Source organism: Dipteris shenzhenensis, chromosome 32, assembly GCF_047967505.1.
Source record: "Dipteris shenzhenensis isolate YYH24624 ecotype China chromosome 32, Dip_SZ_1.0, whole genome shotgun sequence".
NCBI classification, from domain to species: domain Eukaryota; kingdom Viridiplantae; phylum Streptophyta; class Polypodiopsida; order Gleicheniales; family Dipteridaceae; genus Dipteris; species Dipteris shenzhenensis.
Window position 1 is genome coordinate 20,697,806 of NC_141627.1, and position 25,996 is coordinate 20,723,801.

The window sequence follows — 25,996 nt, forward strand, 5'->3', positions numbered from 1 at the left end:
CAAGCATGGATTCCTGACCCCAGCCTACTCAGCAACGAGGCTGTACTCAAGATGTGCCATCTGCCTAGCAATCACTGCCTGCATGTGACCCATCTCTTAAAGAAACAAAAGCATAATCTCTACAGAAAGTTACCCCAGCCTACTCAGCAACAAGGCTGTACTCAAGATGTGCCATCTGCCTAGCAATCACTGCCTGCATGTGACCCATCTCTTAAAGAAACAAAAGCATAATCTCTACAGAAAGTGACCTCCATCAAGCATAGCTAAAGAGCATCCATTTCAGGTCCAAAACACTCGCACTCAGCTTAGGCCTGTTCCTAGCATCCGATACTTGGTCACACAGACTCCCTTAGCTGCCTTGAGTGCCCTCTTAGCTATTCACCTGCTCAGGACAAGGATACACAGCTAGCATCCATTGGCAATGCTTCACACTTCGGTAAGCATCAATGCCCCCAATGCTAACGCCTTGTTATGCAATACTCTCACCAAGCTTCATAGTAAGCATTCAATGCTGATCCAACAAAAGGCACTCAGCCCACTGTTTCTGGTAGCCTCACCAGGCCGCACAGCCCACGATAACCATTACCAGGGCCCACCTAGCCATTTAGCTGCTCCGAGCAGAGAATAAAGCATACAAATATAGCCATCATTAGTGGAAGCCTGAACAAAGCATGAAATTATCCTCTGTGGAATCCCCCTGCACAACATAGGTCTTCCAAAAATAGACTGCAAAGAGAGAATACTGTGTGACCAGCCAGCCCCTTCTGGACAGCTCACAACCAACTGACAAAGCACTATGCAAGCAGTCAGCCCAAGCTCTCAACCGGTAATGACGTCCAGAACCCATGGGTGAAAAGTGACGACCAGCCTGTTCATTTGCATTCGTACAACAACGTTCAGCCTCATAGGTTCTGTGTTCAACACCCACGGTGCAGACTGTACTGCACAACAGAATCTTTCCATATAGCTCCAGCCCTACGGACAGCTCCCATACGTGAACTGTGTAAATTGTACGGCATATTCTAGGAAAGATAATCCGTACAACATGTACGGCCACAAGTGGTACTCAGCCTCTGCCTGCAATTCTGCTCAGCCCATCCGTACAACTAACAGCCCATACTGCATTCCCTACTACAGTTCCGTACCACATCACCTTTGTAGCCCGTACTCCCAGTCGTAAGCACACATACTTCATCCCGTACGGCCATTTTGTCGTACACAGTCCCATAGACAGCTTCGCTCCCGTTTGTACACATAGCCAGCCACGGACCTTTGCTCCCGTACGTGATGCCGCCCCTCTAGAAGCTCACGACTCCTTACGCCCGTTGGCTTATGAGCCTTCCATGGAATTCCTTTCCAAAAATCAATTGTATGGGCTTGCCACTTGGTAGGCCACATTTTAGTTTGCCCCTAGGGCTTTAATTTGTCCCTAAGCCCTAGTTGGTCAACACCAATAACCAACTTAGAGCTCATTTTCCCCTCTAGTGGGACCAAACCAATGACAAACTTCAATTTCTAAGGTTCTTTGGGCCCCTCTTGGCCCTAGACCTTACATTTGCCCCCGGGGTTCTAGCACATCAAGCAACCCTTGACCTCGCCCCTTGTTTTCCCAGGGTCCTATCCACATGTAGGCCAATATGCATGCACTAGAAATCACACCCTCGTGACATACCCCTTCTTGAAACATTGCAAGCGTCCTTGATTGCATTCTGAAATACATGTGAATATACCATCATTAAAGCATGTATCACAAATTGGCATAGCATATATGATTGTTCAGAGCCTAGGGTGGCAATCCATATACACTGCAAAAACCTCATAGTGACTAGTACACTGATCATAGAAGTCCCAAGGCAGATATACTGTCAACACACAGTACCTTGGGTAAAACATACAATGTCACCAAGCAACCTCCAAATATATAAGCCTGTCTGTACAAAGAGACAGAGGTTCTACCCCTCTCTTGAGCATCAGGCCATGCTCTGGACCCACGCTCTGCTGAGCCTGAAGGAACCACAATCATAGTCGGCTCAAGCTAAAGAGTTTCCAAGTAAAGGTGAAAGAAATGAGGTGTATCTACCAGATCACCCTCTTCCAGCCACTTCACATACAAACCAGATAAACTTTACCTCTGACTTTCCTTCCCTTATGTGCCAATACCTGCTCCAGAACTAAGATATCATCAAGTACCCCAACTTTTGGCTACACACAGAAGGCATATTTTCTGGTACATCTCTTGAAAAGATTTGAGAAGATTCACATTTCAAGCATTGTGAATCCTTCAAAGATCTGGTAGCTTCAAACAGTAAGCTACATCACTCATATGCTAACATACGATGCAAATCCCTACAAAAGCATCCATCTCTTGTCACAAAGATGGCCAAAGAAAGTCTGCACTGCTTTCACTAAAGCATCAGTTACATCGATGCCCTGCACACTAGGCCCAAACTGCTTGTAAGACCAGAGACGACCATGCATCTCTGAAAGTATAATGCAAATGCTGCTGTCCATCAGACATCTGATCCTAGAACCTTGCAGACTCCTCATCCTCTACATACTAGTCTGTTATTGCATTCAATTCAGGACTCAATGCATACGCTTCTCAGACAAACTAGTCTGAGTGACGAAAATATCTCAAGGTCAGATGATCATCTGCACAGTGAAATCAGCCCCTAGCAAGTAATGCTCCCACGCAGAAAGAGCAAGAGCCACAGCTAGCAACTCTTTCTCATATACTTGAAATTTCTTTCAGCATTCTGCAACATTCTACCCTCTTAGGCAACAACCCAAAAATTCTACATGAGGATTGCGCCAATGCTATTCTCACATACATCACAGTGGACAGCATAAGCCTCACCAACATTGCCATTACCCATAGCAGGGTTTGCTATGCCAGCCCCAGTGCCATGCATACCAAGCATGCCTACAAGAGTTCCCATAATGCCATGCATTCCACTTTGCATTCTTGGCTGCATGCCAGTGTTTCCATTCATAACTCTATGCATTCCCACTAGCATACCCCCAAGCATAGTACCTTGTATTCCTCGCACTCCAGGATAAAAACCAACAGGGTGATTTCCAAGCATTCTTTTACCATTCCCAACTTGGTCAGCCATTGCTTGAAACACAGAACCACCATGAAAATATCCTGGATGCACTAAGGGATGCGGAATGACTTGTTGTTCCTGATTTGCATGTTGAAAACCATTGCCTTCACCATGCAAATCAACACTAGGACCATGAAGAAACTGTGGCAATGGAGCACCGTGTCCACTTGGCATGACTATTGGCTGTCCATTCAATGGCATAGGCCCATATGGCTGCCTATCAGCATTATGATCATCATCATATAGAAGCTCCCTCAAACAAAGATTGTCCATCTTGAGCAGACTCTTGTCTGCTATCCCAATCCTCATCATTGTGTGACATACTTGCTGAATTCTCCTTGCTGCAATACAATTACAGCAAGCAAGACTTGCACAAGAGACAACCACAAACTCACCTCCTTAAAGAAGATGGTGATGTCTCCTCACCAAAGGAACCACGGACTTACCCCCTTGAGAAAGTTGGTGAGGTCCCTGCAACGGAACCATGAAACCAGCCTAAGGCCAACAAGAGGGTGGTAGAACATTAACCAAACAAAATCCTTCACTAAAGAATACTCCGCAAACACTCCACAGACAGATAGGGGGAGCTAGAGCGCTCCTGCTCAAACACAAAGACACAGACTGGCCCCAAAGCCTTGGCGCCCCTTTCTTATTTCTTTATTAATTGAAGAGTGCCACAAAGAGATTACACAGTGAGTACCAACTCACATGCATTCAATGCTCTTCTTGAACCCGGGTCGCCTGGGTGAAAGCCAGATATCCAAACTGGACTAGACGACAATGGAACCATGAAACCGGCCTTCAATAAATCAAAGGGCAGTAAAACTAAGAAGTAACCAGTCCACACTGTTACAATAACAATTCAGCAAAAGTATTACCAGCAGATTGGGAGCTAGGGTGCCACCCCTACCCAAAAATAAAGACACAGATTGGCCCCAAACCTTGGCGCCCCTTTTGGTATTTCTTTAATTAAGTGAGAGACCCAGAATTCCAGGCTACATAAAGGATACATGCCTTCTTACAACTGGGGCATTCCACATCCCAGTAGGCATCCACATACCCTACAAAGCCTTTACTGTTCACTGCTCTCACCACTCCTGGCAGAAGGTCTCCATCCGTAGTCCAAGAAGCTTGCACACAGCCCGGAACTGTCACTAGTAACCACACTTGGGCACACAGTTCCCCAAAGTGTCACTAGTACCCAATTAGCAAACTATCCACTCAAAGCAGAAAAGGGAAAGCATACATAAGCTTTATCCACTGTCCAGGACTGTCATGTCCAGTAGTCTTTCACCCTATTAACATCATACATCCTAAGACATCAACTTAATTTCCATAAGAGAACTGGCATCACAACACAGCAAACACTAAGGCAGTCACACCTGTGCCATCCCTCTCCGGGTTCTAGGGATACTTCCCATTCCAAGCCTAGCAATCACTGCCTGCATGTGACCCATCTCTTAAAGAAACAAAAGCATAATCTCTACTGAAAGTGACCTCCATCAAGCATAGCTAAAGAGCATCCATTTCAGGTCCAAAACACTTGCACTCAGCTTAGGCCTGTTCCTAGCAACCGATACTTGGTCACACAGACTCCCTTAGCTGCCTTGAGTGCCCTCTTAGCCATTCACCTGCTCAGGACAAGGATACACAGCTAGCATCCATTGGCAATGCTTCACACTTTGGTAGGCATCAATGCCCCCAATGCTTACACCTTGCTATGCAATACTCTCACCAAGCTTCATAGTAAGCATTCAATGCTGATCCAACAAAAGGCACTCAGCCCAAGACTGTTTCTGGTAGCCTCACCAGGCACACAGCCCACAATAACCATTACCAGGGCCCACCTATCCATTTATCTGCTCCGAGCAGAGAATAAAGCATACAAATACAGCCAGCATTAGTGGAAGCCTGAAAACAGCATGAAATTATCCTCTATGGAATCCCCCTGCACAACATAGGTCTTCCAAAAATAGACTGCAAAGAGAGCATACTCTGTGTGACCAGCCAGGCCCTTCTAGACAGCTCACAACCAATTGACAAAGCACTATGCATGCAGTCAGCCCAAGCTCTCAACCGGTGATGACGTCTAGAGCCCACTGGTGAAAAGTGGCAACCAGCCTGTTCATTTTCATTCGTACAACAACGTTCAGCCTCATAGGTTCTGCGTTCAACACCCACGGTGCAGTCTGTACTGCACAACAGAATCTTTCCGGATAGCTCCAGCCGTACGGACAGCTCCCGTGCGTGAGCTGTGTAAATTGTACGGCATGTTCTAGGAAGGATAATCCGTACAACATGTACAGCCGCAAGTGGTACTCAGCCTCTTCCTACAATTCTGTTCAGCCCATCCGTACGACTAACAGCCCATACTGCATTCCATATGGCAGTTCCGTACAACATCACCTTTGCAGCCCGTACTCACAGTCGTAAGCACACATGCTCCATCCCATACGGCCATTCTGTCATACACAGTCCCATAGACAGCTTCGCTCTCATCCGTACACATAGCCAGTCACCGACCTTTGCTCCCGTACATGATGTCGCCCCTCTACAAGCTCACGACGACTCCTTATGCATGTTAGCTTGCCAGGAGCCTTCCATGGAATTCCTTTCCAAAAATCAATTGCATGGGCTTGTGACTTGGCAGGCCACGTTTTAGTTTTCCCCTAGGGGCTTTAATTTGCCCCTAAGCCATAGTTGGTCAACACCAATGACTAACTTAGAGCTCATTTTCCCCTTGCCCGCTCTAGTGGGACCAAACCAATGACAAACTTCAATTTCTAAGGTTCTTTGGGCCCCTGTTGGCCCTAGACCTGACATTTACCCCCAAGGCACAAATGCTATGGGTTCTAGCACATCAAGCAACCCTTGACCTCGCCCCTTGTTTTCCTAGGGTCTTGCCCACATGCAGGCAGGCACTAGAAATCACGCCCTCGTGACAAGGACCAAATTGTTCTTCATTCCATCAAATATATTTGTACAATTCTCAGCCGTTTCCACATGAGATTTCTTCCAATTGTCAAGTAGCCGGCCTTTCTCTTTTTTTTCTCTCTTTTTACATCCACACTCCTTGGATCTCTTCACAATTCCTCCTTTCTCTAGAATTCTCCATCCCCTTTATCCAATAGACATTTCTTTTTCTTGTTTACACCACTCCTTGGCCCTTCATCATCTAACCACTCTACCCCCTGTTGGAAAATGCTCTCAAATCTCACTCTTGAAATCGCGCATGATACTTTCTTTCATCAATCCAAAAATGGAACACATGTAGAAAAGATTTCACACAATGACATAAACAAAAAAGGACTATCTTAAATGATTACTGCTCATCCCGACCAAGCTTTTTGCAGTATTGCAAAGAGGTAGACAACTGATGACTAAGATTCACAAGAAAATCCAAGCGATACCACATCACATAGGATAGCTGTCATATCACGTAAAGACTTGAGAGAACTCCACACACAAAGAGTGAAAAACCACAACCATCTGCTGCAGATTTATAAGGCTGAGATGTTGCTGCTCTAATGTTCTTGCTGCAATCCAAAAGTCACATATGCTGCTGCCAGCCACCACGAGCTATGTAGGCAACTCTCATGAGTCGCACAAGCCACAACTCTCACGAGTCCTCTAGACTCAAGTACCTCCACAAATTGTGCAAGGAAAGAGATAAGTCTCTAAACAACCACCTTAAAACTCCTATGTATCTGTCTACATGGCAGTCTGCCAAGTGGTAGAGATCTTCAAGCCCCCTAAATCTTAGTAACCTTGAACATACCCCCCTACAAGGTTTACACTAAAACTAGAGAAATGCCAACATCACTCCCTTAAACCAAGTAGGGGGGAAGAATACACAGGAAAAGTAAAGAACCGGATGAAAGAAAACCATTAGAGAAGGCTATGAGGCCTCCATGCAAATTAGTTTGGGCTAATTTAATAACTATGTATCTAGGAGTATGTGCCTAGGGAAAAGAATAATGTTAGTGAATTAGTTGAATACCCAAAAGGGCTTAATTGATGAAATGCATGGAGACAAGGACTAAGGCTTAGCAACTAGCCAAATATAACAAGGAGCCTTGTAGGAAATTGGGGCACCTTGTGTCCATGCTTTGAATTGAAGTGAAAATTAAGAATTACATTTAAGCAAGAAATTAAGATTCAAGCTAAGCCATGTAGAGCATGAGATGGAAGGTGGTTTGGTTGGAAGGAGAAAGGCTGCTCAGATGCCTGTGAATTTCTCAAAGGGTGGAAAGACTTTAGCATTACATTTGGGATCAGCGCGTGGAGCGACCGAGAATAGGATAATAGACAGGTCGCGGCTATGTTGTGAAGGGGGATGTGCTCCATCGTGCGTATGATTAGATGATAGGTTGAGTAGAATTCAGTGCAAGTCAGCGAGACAATTCAAAGTTGGGATTGGATATGGAATGCGTAGAGCAATGACACATGATATAAATGCTACTAATCCATGATGGATATAGGGGTCGACAGATAGTAACCGCATCATTAGGTTTTTGGATTACGTCGTGGTGGTAGAGCTGATAAATTCTGCTCTATTGGTTTGCTCTTTAGCATGGGAAAGACTAGTGTAAGATTCACAATTCAAGTTGATAGAGGAGCGGCATGCATCTTCATCGTTGTTTGGAGCACAAAGTTGGGGTCTGCACAGACCTTTGAGAGTGGTAGAGCATTGTCAGTGTTAAGGCATTAACAGCATGCGGGGTGAGCGCAGATCCCAAGGGGCGCAAGTGGCCGCAACCCTCCAGTCAGCAGTTGCAATCACATACATTGTATATCCACGGAACTAAGTGTCTATTGATCATTATGCATTGCATTTCATGGATTCGGATACATTGTGTCTTCATTCTTTTCCTCATACTCTGTGTTGCGTGTGTGTGAGTATGCGTGTTATCTACTTTCCGTAGCCCCTGTGGCTTAGGGTGTTACAGATTGACGATCACGATTAACTCAGAAGTTCTCATACATGTGGGGTGTGCATCGAGCCTTATGGCGCACCATTCGTGTCAGCATTGCCGGGAGGGACAGCATGTGACGCACCCACGACCGAAGGGTTCATTGATAGACTTGCAAGCACTTGTCGTCCGGAGACGACGACAACTCAGCACTATGCTCGAGGATCTTTTTGCGATGAATACACAGCACCATCATGCTCGTTTCGGTGATCGCCATTTCACGAGCGAATTGGTTCGTCAAGTTTGGATGCTTCATGTGGGTATTGATCATTTCACTCGTCGAATTGCGGTACTAACCCGCGGCATGAATGCGAACGAGGTCGCAAGGATCTTTAGATCTGCTAGTACCGACAAGGAGGCTATCCCGTTGGCCTAGACCGTCTCTCTCTGCAAACGGAGACTTACATGTGGATCGAGATGTTCAACAGACTCCGCAAGATGTTGGTGGTGGTATACTGGGACATGGTGCTGTCCAGTTGGAGCCAAAGCAGCCCGCAAGAGAACGCACGGAGCCTTGTTCGTTGCCAACCGCAATCTGAGTGCGGACGATGCGGTGCAGCCCTTTCCATGGGACCGACGTGTGTTAAGTGAGCCATCTTTACCGACAAGCGGCGTTTTGTTGGTAGTTCGTGGTTTATTCTTCACTTCGCAAGCAACGACGGCAGCTGTGGGACCAGTGCTACGGGCACCAATTGTCTAGGTCATTCCAGCCAATCCACTCGCAATGGCGGCGGCTAATGTGAAGTATACAAAATTCCAAGGGAAGACTTGTGATGATCCGGATGCCCACATTTGCCAATTTGATAAAATTTACACTCTCAACGTGCGTGGTGTGGTGGATCCAGTGCAGAAGGGGGCAATCTTTGAGTCCACGTTAGAGGCTAAAGCGTCACGTTGGTTGGCAGAGTATGCCTTGCACCACTTCCAAAATAACAATAAAATCAAGGTCGCTTTTTTGCGACGGTTTCGTAAGGAGAAAACGATTTCGCAGACGTTGGAGGGGCTTAGGATCTTGAGGAAGGTGATCAGGACGTGGAGGACTACGCGGCTCAGTACCACCAACTTTTGCAAAGGGTTCCAGTGACTCAACGACTAGGAGTGGAGCTGTTGAACGATTATTTTATCAGTGGTCTAGCCAAGGATGTGCACACTGCAGACAAGGTCACTTTACCCTTGAACGACCTAATCAATCAAGCAATTCAGGCGGATGAAGCCTTGCAAGGGGGAACAGCAAAGCACAGACGATCATCCAAGAGTAAGGGCAAATCGAGAAAGCAGTCTTCAAGGAAAAAATAAAGAAATAGTGATGAAGAGTCGGGCGAGGATAGTTGAGCAAAAAATTCATCGGAAGAAACTAGTGATGAATCGGAGGCAGAGGAGGTTAAGAAGCCTAAAAAGACCTCGAGAGGGAAAGGGAACTCCACAGCGTCTGCAAGTCACTCAGCAAGGCATCCGAATGCAGATCTTTGGTGTGTACACTACAGAAATCCGGGGCATTCTAAAATGGAGTGCGCGATGAATCAGCAGTGGTGTGCGATTTGCCGGACTAATACTCACACAACAAAGCACTGCAATGACAACGGATGCGGACTGCGCGCAGTGGGACAACCAATATAGGTAGGCAAGTAAGAGAGAGACCAGCAAGGGTGGTGTAAAATAAATTAGGAGGGACACATAGTCAGACCACTTTGCATCGGTTTATTAGAGAGCAAGAAGTGACGGTGACATGAGAGACAGAGCTAGACTGGATATAGTGGAATGTTACAAGCTTGTACATGTTCAATTCAGCACCAAGAGTTAGTGGAGTGGAGCTAGCTAATCTAAGGACAGAGTGGATCTGCGGAAAGAGCTGACAAGGAGTTATAGAGCCAAAGCCACAAAGATCACACTGGTGAGAGACGGACCAGAGCATGTGGAGATTCAATTTATCCCGACTCTACTCAGAGGGAACTATCAAAGTCGAGGTATCACTCTAGCGATACCCCATCAGATATAGAGATCACAAAGACCATGACCCCCACCTAGCAAAAGATGACCCGACAAAGCCAGATATGAGACGACCTGACAGAGTCAGATATGAGATCCTTCAAATCCCATCGAAGGACTGCCAAGGCACTAGTATCATAGTTGATCACATCTCCTATTTTCTCTTCACGGGACCAATTTTCATGATGACTCATGCAGCCAAGACATGGCTTGCACAAGGGTAGGGAGCTCTGATGCTAGAGCGACATTGCTTTTAAGCATACTTCCAGGACCCCCAACAAAGGGATGGATATTTGATACACTAGTGAGATTGACAACCATTTATAGTGATCAATTGGCGGAGATTTGAGAGGCTACAAGGGGGCTTCAGGATGATTTGGAATAAGCCCTCAGTCCCTCAGCAAATAGTCCAGGAAGAGTTCTCCATGAAAGAATGATGCCATCTTTCATAGTGATATCTTCACAGGGTTTGGGCTTTTTGGAGACTAAAAAGGTTGGCAATAGAGTCATCTAGACGACTAGCTGGGAGAGGGGTCAGCACGGCTTGGTACACACACATATCCAGATGGTTTTCCAGTCAAGGTGTGCGGATAGACCAACTCTCCTCTTCTAGTACAACTTGGGTTCCCGTCCCCCGTACTCCCACGAGATGAGATCAATTGTATCATACGGTTGGATCTACTTGAGCTCGATACATCTCGGACTTTGGGGTGGAACCAAGAATTCCCCACCAAGATACTGTTCTATCATGACCACTTTTTGAGAGTATCAAAGGATAGAATGATAATCAGAGCTCGGCATCTGAAGGACATATGAGTCTCATGTGTGCTAATGATTGCCAATTGGACAGATGCGAGTCTCATCCCATCAACTGAGGATCAAGGTGGGTGAGCCGTAGGCTCACCTAGAGAGCAATGGAGGCTATGCACAATGGAGGGGGTGGAGATAGAGGAGCCTTTCCTATATACTTGCCTAGTCTACTGTGAGATCCATGGATGATACCGTCTCTTTCAGGAGAAGCACAGTTTGTGGCCACTCTCTCGGCTGATCCCCTGTTATGCTCTAGCGAGATAGCATGACCTCGGAAAGATCGGTGGGCATTTTCTCTTAGATGACCAACTGTTGTAATAATTAATGTGCGTAAATGAAATGGTCAAGAGAAGTAACTGCCAAGGTCCTAGGTGAGGGTGAAATGGCATTGACTAGGTGGTTCTGAGTGCTAAGGCCTAGGTGCACCTAAATGTGCAATAATGCCAAGGGGCAAGTGGTTTTAAATGTGCCCCAAGAGAGGGGTAAATGGTGCACCAAGTGGAAAGGCTAAAATCTTGACATTTGGCAAGGGGAACGATCTAGGGAGATGAGGGTCTCGTGGATATGCATAAGGAAGGAAAAAAGGACGTATGAATTGAATATTATGCGATCTACGAGAGTAGGCTGGGAGGAAATAATAGATGCCATCGCCCGTGATCTGAGTGTGTTTTAGGGAATAGAGTTTCTATGGCTGAAATTAAAGACAAGTCCATCTAACTATGCGTATACAGTCAGGATGGCAGATGGAAGTTCAACTGAAGTATGGGACCAAAGGGTTACTCAGTTGGAGCTTCGGATCCAGGACTATGCTGAGAAGCTTGATTTTGAAATGACCAAGCTTGCTCATGCAGATATAGCCCTGGGTATGGCGTGGCATTCTAGGAAGAATCCAGCCATTGATTGGAAAAAGCACGTATATCAATTCAAGATGAATGATGTGCTTTACGTCTTGCGAGGTGAGAAAGGTATACCTCAGGGACCGTTGGTTTCCGTGATGGAAATCCGAAAAGCTCGAGTAGAGTTTTTATTCCTTTGCACAGCATCGGTAGAGCCGGTTGATGATTCTTCGGCTAGCACTGATGTTACGCAAAGTGATGAGATGGCCAAGCTGGCTAATTTTATAACAGAGGAGTTCTCTGAATGTTTTAGGGATGAACTACCTTATGGGTTACCTCCAGAGCGGAATGTTCAACATAAGATTGAACTGATCCCGGGGGCAGAACCTGTAAATAGACCTCCCTATAGAATGAGCTTTACTGAAGAGGCGGAAGTGCGTAGACAACTGGAAGAATACCTCAAGTTGGGACAGATTCAACCAAGTTTCTCACCTTTTGCTTCGCCAGTGATATTAAAGAAGAAAAAGGATGATACGTTTCGCCTCTGTATAGATTACAGAGCATTGAATAATATCACTGTTAAGCACAGGTATCCGATGGCTCGGATTGATGATTTGCTAGATGCATTACATGGAGCCGTGATTTTCAGCAAGATAGATCTTAAGTGTGGCTACCATCAGATCCAGATTAGAGCCGAGGATGTGCATAAAACCGCTTTCAGAAGCAGGTTTGGTCATTACGAGTTTTTGGTAATGCCCTTTGGACTTACCAATGCTCCTGCTACATTCGTCATGCTTATGAACGATTTGCTACGTCCATATATCGGAAAGTTCGTAGTGCATTTTATTGACGATGTCCTGATATTCAGTAAAAGTATTACTGAGCATCGTGAACACTTAAGAGTAGTGCTCAGTACTTTGAGGAAAGCCAGTCTTTATGTAAATAAAAAGAAAACTATACTATGTATGGTTAGGCTTGAATATTTAGGATTCATAATTACTCCACAGGGGGTAGAAATGGATCCGAAGAAAGTGGCTGCGATACTAACTTGGCCAATCCCTCAGAGTCTGACCACGTTGCGCTCATTCTTGGGATTTGTCCAGTTTTATCGAAGGCATATCAAAGGATATTCCGGAATAGTATCGCCATTGACTGATCTGACCTCAGATAAGTACCTTTTATTTGGGGACAGAATCAACAAGAAAGTTTTAACACCATAAAACAAGTTGTGGTCACAGGACCGGTGTTAAAAATAGTTGATCCCCAGAAACCGTTGTTTCTAGAAACCGATGCAAGTGGCATTGCGGTAGGAGCAGTTCTCCTTCAAGAGGGAAGGCCAGTAGCCTTTGAAAGCAAGAAGCTTTCTCCCTCTCAAAGGAGTTGGCCAACTCATGAATTGGAGTTGTATGCTGTTATCCATGCTTTGAAAACACGGAGGCATTATTTGTATGGTTCAGAGTTTTATGTGGATGTGGATCATGATACTTTGAAACATTTTTGTAAACAGCCTGACTTGAGGGGCCGCCAAGCTAGGTGGGCAGAGCTCATGCAGGAGTTTAATCTAACGATTCGGTACCGAAGAGGAAAAGATAATAAGGTAGCTGATGCGTTGTCTCGCATTATGCATAACCTGAGTTTCACGGTATTAGAGAGTGCTCTAATGATCGAGATCAGAGAAACTCAAAAGGTGGACGAGTTTGTCCAGAGCTTCTGGTAAGTAAGGCCGAGCGGGTGAAGCCACTCGGACTTTTACAGCCCTTGGAAATACCACTAAGTAAGTGGGAGAGCCCTACGACACAGGGAGGGTATGATTCTATCCTTGTGGTGGTTGATCGTCTAACCAAGATGGCTCACTTCATTCCGACTAGAGAGTCTGTTAGTGCCCCGCAAGTGGCGGATTTGTTTATTAGACATATATTTCGTCTACATGGATTACCTAGATCCATAGTGTCAGATAGAGATGTCAGATTTACCGGTCATTTTTGGACAGCGGTATTTGAGACACTAAGGACTGAGTTGGGAATGAGTAGTGGGGATCATCCTGAGACAAATGGTCAGACGGAGAGAGTCAACCAGACTCTAGAGGATATGCTAAGGGCATATGTGTCATTGAGGCAACATACGTGGGACAAGTGGTTGCCATTGTTGGAGTTTGCCTACAATGATAGAAAACATTCATCTACCGGGTTCAGTCCGTTTGAGCTGAACTATGGTTATAGACCAGCAAATCCAACTATAGTTGGAGTACCTCAGAAAGTGCCTAGTGCCGCGAACTTTGTGGTTCAGATGCGGGAGATGCTAACACTTGCGAGAGCCAATATCCGCCAGGCTATGGATAGAGCCAAGGTGTATGCGGATGAAAACCGGTCTATAAGAGTATTTAAGGAAGGAGAAAAAGTTTTTCTCAGAGTTCCTTCGCACTCGAAGTCATTGACTTCAAGAGAGTGTGCTAAGTTATCACCTCGATATTGTGGGCCATGGTTAATTCTGAAAAGAATAGGCAAGGTAGCCTATAAATTAGAATTACCACCGGGGTGTAAGGTGCACCCAGTGTTTCATCGTTTAAAGAAATTTTTGCATACAGGTGACTCACTAATCGAGGGTGTGGTTTTGTTTCAGGAGATAGAGGATATTGCAAGGCGCAAACCAACAAGAATCCTGGACCGAGGAACAATGCAAATACGAAATCGGAAGATACCCACGGTGTTGGTTGCATGGCATGGTCAACCTCTATCAGAAGCTACCTGGGAATCCGTATACCAGTTACGGAGAGTGTTCCCAGATTTCATCATCGAGGACGCTGATGCTTGAAGAGGGAAGGAATGTTATGCTCTAGCGAGATAGCATGACCTCGGAAAGATCGGTGGGCATTTTCTCTTAGATGACCGACTGTTGTAATAATCAATGAAGTAACTGCCAAGGTCCTAGGTGAGGGTGAAATGGCATTGACTAGGTGGTTCTGAGTGCTAAGGCCTAGGTGCACCTAAATGTGCAATAATGCCAAGGGGCAAGTGGTTTTAAATGTGCCCCAAGAGAGGGGTAAATGGTGCACCAAGTGGAAAGGCTAAAATCTTGACATTTGGCAAGGGGAACCATCTAGGGAGATGAGGGTCTCGTGGATATGCATAAGGAAAAAAGGACGTATGAATTGAATATTATGCGATCTATGAGAGTAGGCTGGGAGGAAATAATAGATGCCATCGCCCGTGATCTGAGTGTGTTTTAGGGAATAGAGTTTCTATCATCCCCTTTCATGACCAGGTCTGCATTGATCTCCATCTGATTGAGATGTGGCAACACAGAAGGACCTTACTGAGATAGATGAGACAACAAGAGGTGACAGTGCCATAGGAGACAGAGACAGATTGGACACAATGTCACGTCACATATTTCTACACATTTGAGCTAAGCCTTGGGATATATTGGAGTGGAGGAGGAGGAGCTCGCTGATATAAGAGCAGAGTGGATCAGTGGGAAGAGACAACGCAGAGTTGTGGAGCTAGAGACACAAAGACCACACACGATGCACGTTGACCAGAGCACGCATGATGGAGGTTCAGCCAATCCCAGCTCTACTGAGAGGGGACTGTCGGAGCTGAGGTGTCATTCTTGGTAGGACTCACTGGATATAGAGATCAAGGAGACCACGCCCCCCGCCGCAGCGAAAGATGACCCAATAGAGGGAGATCACAATATCTTCACATCCCAACAGAGAGCTGCCAGGGTACAGGTGGCACTTGGTCACATCTCTTGTCATCTTAGGATTTCCAAGTTTTGTGTTTGAGTACTCGTTTTGAGTTTTCAAGTTTATTAGTATAACACTCACCAAGGGCCCTAGCGAGCCCTTTGAGCCCATAGTGGCACATATGAGTTACTTTTTCTGATTGTACCTTTTCTCATAGACCCGCAAGGCCTCCCAAAGATTGTTAATACATCTTTCTTTCTTTCTTTCTTTCTTTGATTTTTGAGTTTTGAGTTTCTCAGTAAAGCACTCAGCAAGGGCCCTAGCGCACCCTTGCATCAGCCCATGGTGGCTTGTACGAGAGACTATTCTGATTGTACTTTGTCTCATAGGCATGCAATGCCTCCAGCAGATATTTATGTCTTTCTTTCTTTCTTTCTATATGTGTGTGTGTGTGTGTAGAAGGTAGAGAAACGGGGGCTGGCAGATAGGGGTGATTTTCATGTTATAAATTCTGCAATTTATCTGCCTTTAGCAATAGTGGAAGAGTATGCTTTGCAAAAATCTGAGGTTTAATTAAGTGAAAAACCTGTGGCTTCAATATTCCAAAACACCAAAAACTGAAGGTGAGGGCAGTAAGGAGTCTGAAGTTTTCTTCAACCATCTTTACTGAAGAACTGTGTGAACCATAATTTGTACAAGCAGACTGTCCCTTCATCATGCAGCACCATGTCTTAATCACCGTGCACTGAGGATGCTAGAATTCGTTGCAAAATAGTTGAATGGCTGCCTTCAGGCAGCCGCAAATGCTGCAAGGATCACTGGGCGCAGTTCGGATGGCATTTTTGTGATGGGTTGAGAGAGTGAAACCTACTATGTATTATCTCTGCTACTGCAGGACAGGCCTTAACCAAGAAACCCTAGGCTGCCATGGTCTTTAAGCATATACAGCAAAGATTATGAATGTCTCCAAACTCTGAAAATGCGACAATATTGCCTTTCACATGTTTCAAGACCAGTCAAGTTCTTGTACTATCAGGCTAACGATCAATTGGGCTTGTTTTTTTTTTTTTAAACGACGTCACAATAAACAATAGAGGCGTCCTCAGGAGCTCTTGTGCATGAACTATTAAGCAGAAAAAGAGAGCTTCTTTATAAGACCTTCCTCTTATTGACATCTTCAACGCTATCTATATAGAACATCCTCTCAACAAGAAAATCTATGTTAATGCAGTACAACCTCCAAGTTATTCTCTTCACTTGCATCTTCAATGCTATCTATACATAGTAGCACAACGTCCAAGTTAACCTCTAGAAGCTTGGTAAGCGCATTCATAAGTAAGTGTTTGTCTTAAAGGGAATGATCCTACTGCCCTGGTATAGACAGAGGAGTGCAATGATGGGAGACGGTTTCAGCTAGGCACAGGGTGTGTATATTTTTGGGAATTGTGGTTCACATTGTTTGACAAGATAATTTAAAATTTTGTTGTTCAAACAATTACAAAAACGTTGAAATCTCAAAATCGTGTAAAGTCTTATGAGCTTTCTGAGCACGCTTTTAAAAATGTAGGTGCCTTTACTAGGGGGAGCTATGTGTGCTTGTACCTGGCATTTTTTCTACAACGCCGAATCACTTGAGGTGAGCTGACTGATTTCAAAAGTGATGGTTAAGCCAATTTGTTTATATTGTTGAAGCTGTCACTATTTTCATATCTCATTTCTTCAATGCTGAATCACTCAGGATGATCTAAGTAGGGATTGACCATTCCTATGTACATCAAAATTGTATGATTGAACAAGCTCTAACTGAAGTTTGCAAGGTCAAGAGGCTTATTTACACATTGCATGGTTGTTGAAGGTTTTGGTGGCCTTACAAGCTGCATTGACAGTGATTGGCAATTTCACAATGTGGCTAGCAGCATTCCGTATATACCAGTCAACACAAGAGAACCAAAAGGCCTCATAAGACTTGGAAACTTAATGTTCTTTGGACATACTGATGACATATTAGTCATCAATGAAAGATAGTTTTCAGAGAGCACATAATAATGGTTTTGTTATACTTTTTCTTAAATGGAATATCCTTGTTCTATTGGGTTGTACATTTGTAAACTAATCAATAAAGCAGTCAAGTTTGTCAAATTCAGGCTAAAATTCCTTGTGCTCCCTTGCAGATCCAGTAAAAAAGTGAACGTTACATCTTTGAAAACCAATAAACAAGCCTCAAACAGACTTGTCCCAAAATCCAGTTATGTATCATGGGCGAGGTAAAATTCAACCAAATAAGTATATTTGGATGGACGAGCCAAGAACAATAGGTCCTTATCTCGAGCAATATCAAGAAACAACTAATGAGCAAAGATAATAGTGGCTCTTCTTTAAATGCTCAGTAAACTGAAAAACGATGCCAGTATACCATTGCTTCATGAAAGTATTATCTTTGTTTAGCGTTACTGCATCCATCCGACTTGTGAATAATCTCTGTTGTCAATCAGCTTCCCTTCAACGATCTGCCTACAATGGGTGCAGGAGATTCCCTGAGAGATGCTGGGGATAGTACCCTGTGATGAACCATTTGCAAAGGCAACCGAGGATGAGCATTTTGGAATAGTACTTTAAATGTTTCCTAAAAATGAACATCACTCCAAACGGTGGTCTATGCTGATGGGGTCAAAATGCCTTATTGACAAGTGGGCGTCAAAATGCCTTATTGACAGGTGGGCGTCAAAATGCCTTATTGACAGGTGGGCCTTTGAGAGCAATTGGTTTTTGAATACCTCTAAGACAGCTCAAAATGGTTTTTTGACGATGAGATAAAAAATGCCTAGAGTGAATAGGTTGGTGTGAATGCTATGCCCAAGGAACAATGACCAATCACAAAGAGGCGATTGAAATCTATTAGCTATACCAAACCAAATGTAGCTCGGTTGGGTACAAGCCATAATCACCATGAAACACTTGTAATTGAACACGAAATCTTGAAAAATGTTTCAAAATGTTTCTTGTTCTAAAAAGAAAGCTTCTTCCAAAAAAGACGGTTTACAAGAGAGAACCTTTGGTCAATGGGCTCCTTCAATTGTCATGGCACATGGTCGGTCTTTCCAAGCCCAACCAGCCCACCCAATTGTTGAAATACTCGACGACTTCTACCTCCGACACCCCAAGTGTGGATGAGCTAAGCCCCTTGATTAGATTTTCCTCACTAGACCTCCTCACTTCTACCCTTCAAAGCCCTCATGTCTCAATCAACCCTTAGCCCTCTGTGTAAGCCACCATAGGTCCACCTCATCTTGTCTTTCCATGGTTGCTTCTCATGGTGAGGAGAAATTTGAATTCCTTTGCCTAGGCGTTTGTCTTTGGAACTACATCCAAGTCCTGTAGGATTGTTCACATGGGCTCGAGGTGATGGTGATCTTTCTTCAACGTGAGAACCATGGCACAGTGTATGGGTAGCTTCAACCATCCTTATTGGGACTTCATGTATGCATCCATCGGTGTAGAGATTGGAACTCATCTTGTCTCTCCATGGTTGCTTCTCATGGTGAGGAAAATTTTGAATTCCTTTGCCTAGGCGTTTGTCTTTGGAACTACATCCAAGTCCTATAGGATTGTTCACATGGGCTCGAGGTGATGGTGATCTTTCTTCGACTTGAGAACCATGGCACAGTGTATAGGTAGCTTCAACCATCCTTATTGGGACTTCATGTATGCATCCATCGGTGTAGAGATGTGGACAACAAACCCCTATGATATCCATCGATTTTAGTAGGTGAGTGATATGGTGTGTCCATGGCTCGGATTTGCAAATTAGTTATTAATGGCACTATATGGATTGGGAGCTGTGTAGGGTGTTGGTGTTTACACGAGACATTAGGATTGGAGAGATTCCAATTTTGAGTTTGAGTGGAGGGCAATTTTGATATGCTTGACCTTAGCCGCCGCTGGCCACTGAACTAGATTGCTCATAAATTGGGAGTCAAGTCCTCCATAGTGATTACTTGGGCCTACAAGGTGGGGCTAGAACCTGTGATGCCTCTACTATGCTGGCACATAACTTAGTTGACTCACTTCGAAAACCCCTCTGAGTCTAGTAGATTGGAGGGATCATCACAAGCCTTTAGGTCCAAGAGGTCCTTGTTCATCAACCCTCCACCCTTCCCATGAATTGGACCATAGTGAGTTAGAATGTGTGCAATTGTTGAGACTATGTGAGTTAGCAAGCATAGAGACTTACCCTTAGGTATGAGCTACAATAGGCATTGGTTGGTAGTTTGGTGGATATCTTTGTAATTTGGGACTACTTATTTTCAACTGTGAACATTTGCAAATTGGACGCCTTGGCGAGGCATGGATAGAAGATGTGATCTCTAATAGTAGGGAGGCATGTGGATATTTACATTTTTTAAGAAAATGAAGGTGAGAGGGAGTGAGAGAGAAAGAAAGAAAGTTTATTAAAGTCTTCGAAAGACCTATGGGTCTATGAGACTATGAGAAACCTAATACGACAAGTTGAAATGATGGAGCTAGTGAAGCGAGCATCATCACCCATGTTAGATGCTAAATGCAACATAGTCATAAAAGCATCACTACTACATAGTCCTAACATCAACATCATCAACATCATCATCATCATCATCATGTCATATGAAATCCAATTTCAAGTTTGGTCAAGTATAGCAGATATTGGAGGTCCCTAGAAGGGAGGTCATGAAGGACCCAATGGCTGGCAAGGCTGTGGTGGTATAAGATTAGAGATAGAGCACTCACGACTGTTTTGTGTGTGTGGTCTGGTATGGCCTCTTAGTTATGGCTTTGCATCTAACAATGGGCCATGGTAATTCCTATAGGTCACGTATGTTGCACCCCGAGCTTGAACATGGAAGGGATGTCTTCAAGCATGATCTATGCGTCCTCCCTTTGTCGGGCGTGTTATGTCGTTGGCTCTAGATTTCTACCTTGTTGACTACCTGTGGAATGGTGGTCTACGTGATCTAGCTAAACGAACTCTGTGATCATGCTCTGAGATGAGTCTACCTGCACCCCCCTTCCTTGTCTATGTAATCTGACTAGGCACTCTCAATGCCTAACTACCTCTGATGAAGGCATCTAAGCATCTCTGATCTGGATAAGTCCAAAGCTATCTCTAAAGAGACAATAGTAGGAGCCTCGATTGCATAGTACATTGGGGACCTGAAGATGAAAATGCTCCTTTGACTTGATCTCTTGTAGATTACACAAGGTACAAACTTGCCTCTCTCTAGGCACTCCCTAGGGTCGATGTGATGAAACCCAACCCTGTCCAATAGAGATCCTCAATGAATGGGGGAGGTGAACCTGAGTATACCATGAAGGATCAATAAAGCCCTCATTGAAAGTGTACAAATAATGATCTTTGTAGAAGATGAGCTTCATTGGGAGCTCACTCAATGCCAACCAGGCCTTGAATGTGTGTAGCTATAGAAGGTCCTCGCATATGACCTATTTGATCTCATGATACTAGAGTGGGAGAACTAGTGCATCAATGTTGTACTAGAAGGGGGGTAAAGTGTCCATGTGGATCCCCAATCTCTCAAACCACCTGCATGTGTGTGTATACCAACATCTTTGATCACCCTCAGCTACTAATGTCATAGAAGAGGATAGTTCTAGACATGGTAGTCTACATCGCCCTCAAGTGTAGTCGTCGTATCCTCTGACCCGGTATAGATAAGTAATGACCTAGAATGCTGCATCGAGCTACAGTAACAGTGGAGATGACCCAAACTCGGCCTGAATTATCGGGTGGGAAACTGACGGCTTACTGCATATCATCCTTGATAGCATGAGAACCTGGAGACGCTCTACTTGAGCCCACTTTGCATTAGAGAGATCCAATCCCTAACACTAGCTACAATACATGCTCTGCTAGCCAGCCCAAGGAGTCAAAGAGGAGAGCCTTGGCCCGAGGGTCCTGAAAAGGTGAGTGGAAGCACTGTCTCTCCAATCTGGCTAGTGAGGCTTATCCTCTGTCCACCAAACGAGCCTGCATTGCCATCCTCATCGTAAAAATAGGGGCGAAAAGAGAACCCCTAGATAAGTGTATGACAAAACAATCTCAACTGGTGATCCATCGTGAACTGCTCTCTGTGCATAGTTGCTCATGGTGACCTTGGTTTTCCAAGGTTGAAATGCATAGGTGTGGGGAAAGGCAACACAAACCGCTTCATTGAAGAGCTTTGCTAAGATCAAAGCTAGGATGTCAATCTCGTATGCAATGAATTCACTCCATAAACCCTCATGATCCTTTGCTTGGACATTATAAATCTTTAGTATGGCATCTTTGACACCCCTCTTAGTGAGAACAGTGCACAAGGCAGGGCAAGGAGAGTGTGGCTAGTGTGGAATGTCGTATATGTGTGTCCCTAGGTGTGTGTTTTTGAGAGGTAATGGGGATCGGCACTCAAGGAATGTTTACCAAAATTCCTTGGATTTGTTGCTAAATACAGTAACTCTTGCTCACTTTGGCCGACAAAAGATTGCTTCTTTTGGTGTACCAAACGGCGGTACTCATACATCATCTTTGGTTTGCTATGAAGGTTATGCTTGGTCTCAAATCTGAGTTGATGGTGGTGAAGACCCTTGCACGCATCATAGTACTAGCTATTTACATGGAAGAAAACAAAGGGGTGGAGGCCTGTGGAGCGGGTGTTGTAGGGTAAGACATGAAGGGAAGCCTCGTAAAGTGAGGGAAAGATCGATGTATGTAAGTAGTGTGCATAGGTGGGCCGAATACTTAGATAAGAGACTACAGTCAAAGTGTATGTCATGTTAGGTAGTGTGTGTGGGAGAGAGAGAGGGAGGGAGGGAGTCTACGTCGCCCTGAAGTGTAGTAGTCGTATCCTCTGACCTGGTATAGATAATTGATGACCTAGAATGCCGCATCGAGCTGCAGCAGCAACGGAGATGACCTAAACTTGGACCTGAATAATTGGGTTGGGAATTGATGGCTTACTATATATCATCAAAAATTGGAGCCGCTCTACTTGACAGGGGCTACCATACATGCTTGCTAGCTGGACCAAGGAGTCGAAGAGGAGAGCCTTTGTCCGAGGGCCCTGAAAAGGTGAGTGGAAGCACTCTCTCTTGTCTAGCTAGCGAGGCATATCCTTTGCTCAAACACAGCTGCATTGTTAGTCTCGTCATAAAAATAGGGACAAAAAGAGAAACCCTAGATAATTGTATGACAAAACAATCTCAGTTGGTGATCCATATTGAAGTACTCTCTATGCATAGCTTCTCATGGTGTGTTAAAGATCATGATCTTGGTTGTACCAAGGTTGACCCTCAAAGCATGTGACTCAAAGAATGATTGTAATGCATAGGTGTGCGGAAAGCCTAGACAAACCACTTCATTGAAGAGCTTTGCTAAGATCAGGGCTAGTCCCGTATGCAATGAATTCAATGCATAAACCCTTATGATCCTTTGTTGGGCTATTATGAAGCTTTAGTACAGCATCCTAGACACCCCTCTTAGTGAGAATAGTGTACGAGGTAGGGCAAGGTGAGTGTGAGAGGTTGGGAGTAGGCTAGTGTGGAATGCCGTATAATGTGAGCGCCTAGGTGTGCTAGATTTGGGTGTTTTTGTGAGGTGATGGGAATCGGCACTCAAGGAATGTTTGCCTAAACTTCTTGGATTTGTTGTTAAATAAAAATTTTAGTAACTCCTTGTTCTGGCCGACAAAAGATCACTTCTTTTGGTGTACCAAATGGTAGTACTCACGCATTGCTCAGAAGGTTATGCTTGGTCTTGAGTCTCAATTGATGGTGGTGAAGAGCCTTGCACTCATCATAGTACCAACTACTATTATAGAGAGAAAAACCAAGGGGAGGAGGCCCTGTAGAGCGGGTGGTGTAGGGGAAGACGTGAAGGGAAGCCCCATGAATTGAGGGAAAGATTGGTGTATGTAAGCAGTGTGCATAGGCGGAATGAATACTTAGGTAAGAGAATATGGTCAAAGTGTATGTCATGGTAGGTAGTGAGAGTGATCGGTGGTGTGGGTAGTATAGCTAAACAAGGGTCGGAGACAGTAAAGAAGAGGTAGGTGAGACACAGAGAGAGAGAGAGAGAGAGAGAGAGAACTATCACCTGTATGACTAAACATAAACAGTAACCTCTTGAATCTCCAAATTGAGTACTTTATACCCCCTTCGAGATTTTTCTAAGTTCTCATATGCACTCTCCCTCTGGTAGTATCATACCCCACACTTGCATCTTCAACCAACTTCAATTGTTTTGTATGTTTGAGTCACACATAATGCACATACTTTTTGAATTCTCTTCTCTAGTCACTTGTGTTACTATAATGCAACTTTTAACTCTCATAAAATCCAAAAATATCTTTTACAAAGCGCCCCTTTGCTTATCCAATGCCATTTAAGAGGTGGCCTTGAGAATAGTGTACAGGGTACACCTGGGAATCAGCTTACAGAATGGAAATGAGGGGAGATATAGGAGTACGAGGCTCTGGAGGTTGGCCCAGCCATCCAACACACAATCGATTTTTATGGCAGTGTGCTACTTTCCCCCAGATACATCATCTTATGCACGTGAAGTCACTCCAAAAGGTCACAACCCACTCTCTACGAGGACACCACAGAGTTCTCTAGACAGGGCACAGTCCTTCTATTAGGTGACTTCAACACATGCACAAGGGATTAACAGGTGGGCTTACTAGACTTTGAGACAAATCCTCTTACAGTTCCAGAGATGGACCCAATGGATCTTGGGATCACGAGACTCTCTGATGCACCACAGGTGACAGGATATGGGAGACACTTATTCGATCTGGGAGCTATACATGACATGATTATATATAATGGTCGTTATCCAAAGGGCTTACCTATTTCCCACATAGAGGTTGTAGTAGTATAGTGGACTACTTGCTACTAGGGCCCCCAGCCTTTGTGACGAGGGTACATGACCTCACAATTCAATCCTCTCCCACTCGGTGCAGACCACTCCTACCTGTCCTTCAGCATCATGACCGCATTTTCTGATGTAGGACATGATCCCCCAGCACCCCCCCATGTTCAAGTACACTCTGACCATGCTCTTGATGCCGTATATATGAGCCACCTGTCAAAAGGAGTAGCAGCACCCTTCAGAGATGATGCAAATCTCACCCACTCCTTTGACACACTTGTCGCACTGGTTCGGGATGCAGCCATCAGCTCCTTTCCCACGACCTGCTCTAAAATATGCCTCTCCACTGGGAAGATGCCACAAAACCCATGGCTTGATGCTGACTGCAAAGAGTTGTGGTCCCACCTCATGCAAGAGTTGGCTTTGGGGGGACACATGACGAGATCAGAGGCACAATGGATCTCAAGATGCCTAATGCGATGAAAGAGATGAGCCTTCCTTTCACATAGGATGGCTGAGATAGTTCACTCTTTTCGAGGAGGAAATCCCACCATTGCATTGGGGCTTTTGAATGAAGGGAAGCCACCAATCACAGATCCTGATGTATGGCATTCATACGCAATGTCATTGTATGATGTTCCAGCTCAGCCCCCACAGACATGTCTTCCATCTCCAGGCCAACCACATGTATCCTGTTCAACAAATATAATGTGCAGGCAGCACTACGCCGACTTCACAATCGGCGAGCCCAGGATCATGAGGGACTCAGAACTGAGCACTTTGCTCATGGGGGGATGGATGTCTTGGCGCCAATCCTTGCACAATTGTTCAACTAGGCTGTTTGTCAAGGATTTCCCTCCACTTGGAGCACCACTACCATTTTTCCAATATACAAATTAGGGGACCCCATGGCTACTAAGAATTATCGCACACTCATGATTGGTCATACACTGGTCAAGATCTATGGCTCGGTGCTAGAGATAGAGATCAACAACTATATAGAGGCACAAGGACAGTGAACCTTAGGGCAGGCCGGGTTTAGGAGACGACACTCTACTCTAGATCACATATTCACCTTACGAGCCATCATCGAGGAGGCGAGGGCATGGTCCCAGAAAGTCTACACCTACTTTCTTGACTTTTGGAAGGCATTTGATACTATCCCGTGGCCTCGCTTGATCAGAGGCTCTAGGAACAGATCCTTGATATCGTGGTATGGGGGGGTGATGAGTCTATATGAGACAGCCAGAGGAATAGTATGAGTCCCAAAAGGTTTATCTGACTAGGTGGAGAGCATGATTGGAGTGCAACAAGGATGCCCCCTTTCAGCGACACTTTTTGGACTTTATATTGATGAGATCTCTACCTTCATTGATAGTCTGGGAGGAGAGGGATCACTGCTTACTGACCTGATGGTACAGATACTACTCTATGCTAATGGCATAGTATTCATATCCTAATCCATAACAGTAGGCCTCCAGAAGCACTTACATGCCCTTGAGGTGTTTAGTAGGTAGAGGGTCTTGAAATTCAACCTTGGAAAGACCAAGGTTATGATTTTCAATACCCTCACGAGCGGCGCTCCATCGACATAGCTTCACCTATCGAGATGAGCTTGTAGAGATTGTGTAGTCCTACACATATCTTGGGGCAGTTTTTAGTGGGCCGATGTTCAGGATGGTCCATGCAGCCAGGGCACG

General features: G+C 44.8%; 1 protein-coding gene across 2 annotated transcripts in view; it reads left to right on the forward strand.

Annotated features, from left to right (window-relative positions):
• LOC147880442 (YCF49-like protein) overlaps nt 1-17,536 on the forward strand; it is a 30,025-nt gene extending 12,489 nt beyond the window's left edge. For both annotated transcript variants that reach the window (XM_087370986.1, XM_087370987.1), the window contains 2 exons: nt 16,965-17,033; nt 17,253-17,536. In XM_087370986.1, coding sequence (XP_087227112.1) covers nt 16,965-17,033; nt 17,253-17,360 — 177 coding nt within the window. In that variant the 3' untranslated portion in view covers nt 17,361-17,536. The remainder of the gene's footprint in view (nt 1-16,964; nt 17,034-17,252) is intronic.
• The last annotated feature ends 8,460 nt before the right edge of the window (nt 17,537-25,996 follow it).